The sequence below is a fragment of the Penaeus monodon genome, chromosome 24 (assembly GCF_015228065.2).
Source record: "Penaeus monodon isolate SGIC_2016 chromosome 24, NSTDA_Pmon_1, whole genome shotgun sequence".
Lineage (NCBI taxonomy): Eukaryota > Metazoa > Arthropoda > Malacostraca > Decapoda > Penaeidae > Penaeus > Penaeus monodon.
The window spans coordinates 35644761-35645261 of record NC_051409.1 but is presented as its reverse complement, the minus strand read 5'-3'; the positions used below and the strand labels follow the sequence as shown (position 1 = coordinate 35645261).

The window sequence follows — 501 nt, the reverse complement described above, 5'->3', positions numbered from 1 at the left end:
TTACCAAATAAATTTCTGGAATTAAATCAAATTACCAAATAGATTACAAGAGAAACGTGAAAATTAAACAAAATGAAAAGGCAAGAGACAAAACAAATTAAATACACATCACTTCTTGCGAGATTTTAACCCTTTATTGACTAAGTCATGTCAGTTGGTGAAGCTAATATCTGTTCTTCCCGTATCTATTTATTTGCAAATGAGCTAGAATCGTGCAATGTATTTGTTAATTCATGTTTGTGTCGCATTTATTTTCACATGAGAAAAATGAAGATTATTTGCAATGATGATCGTGTGAAACTGCGAGTGTTTTTTTTTTCTTTCTCTCTTTTCTTTGAACCTTGACATTCAGGAATTTAATCTCAGGCTTGGAATTACTCACCCTCGACCTACACAGCTTCTGACCTTCGTCTTCAAGGTCAACCTCGCTGCGGGTGACCCTCAGATTCTCACTAAGGTCACGCTCGATCTCCTCCGCCACATCCTTATCAATTAATTCCA

The 501-nt window shown here is 35.9% G+C and overlaps 1 protein-coding gene across 1 annotated transcript in view; it reads right to left on the bottom strand.

The window, feature by feature from the left end:
• Nucleotides 1-501, bottom strand: part of LOC119588957 (calcitonin gene-related peptide type 1 receptor-like) — a gene marked incomplete at its 5' end in the record, with an annotated part of 18177 nt that extends 17676 nt beyond the window's left edge. The window contains 1 exon segment of the mRNA XM_037937565.1: nt 383-501. Coding sequence (XP_037793493.1) covers nt 383-501 — 119 coding nt within the window.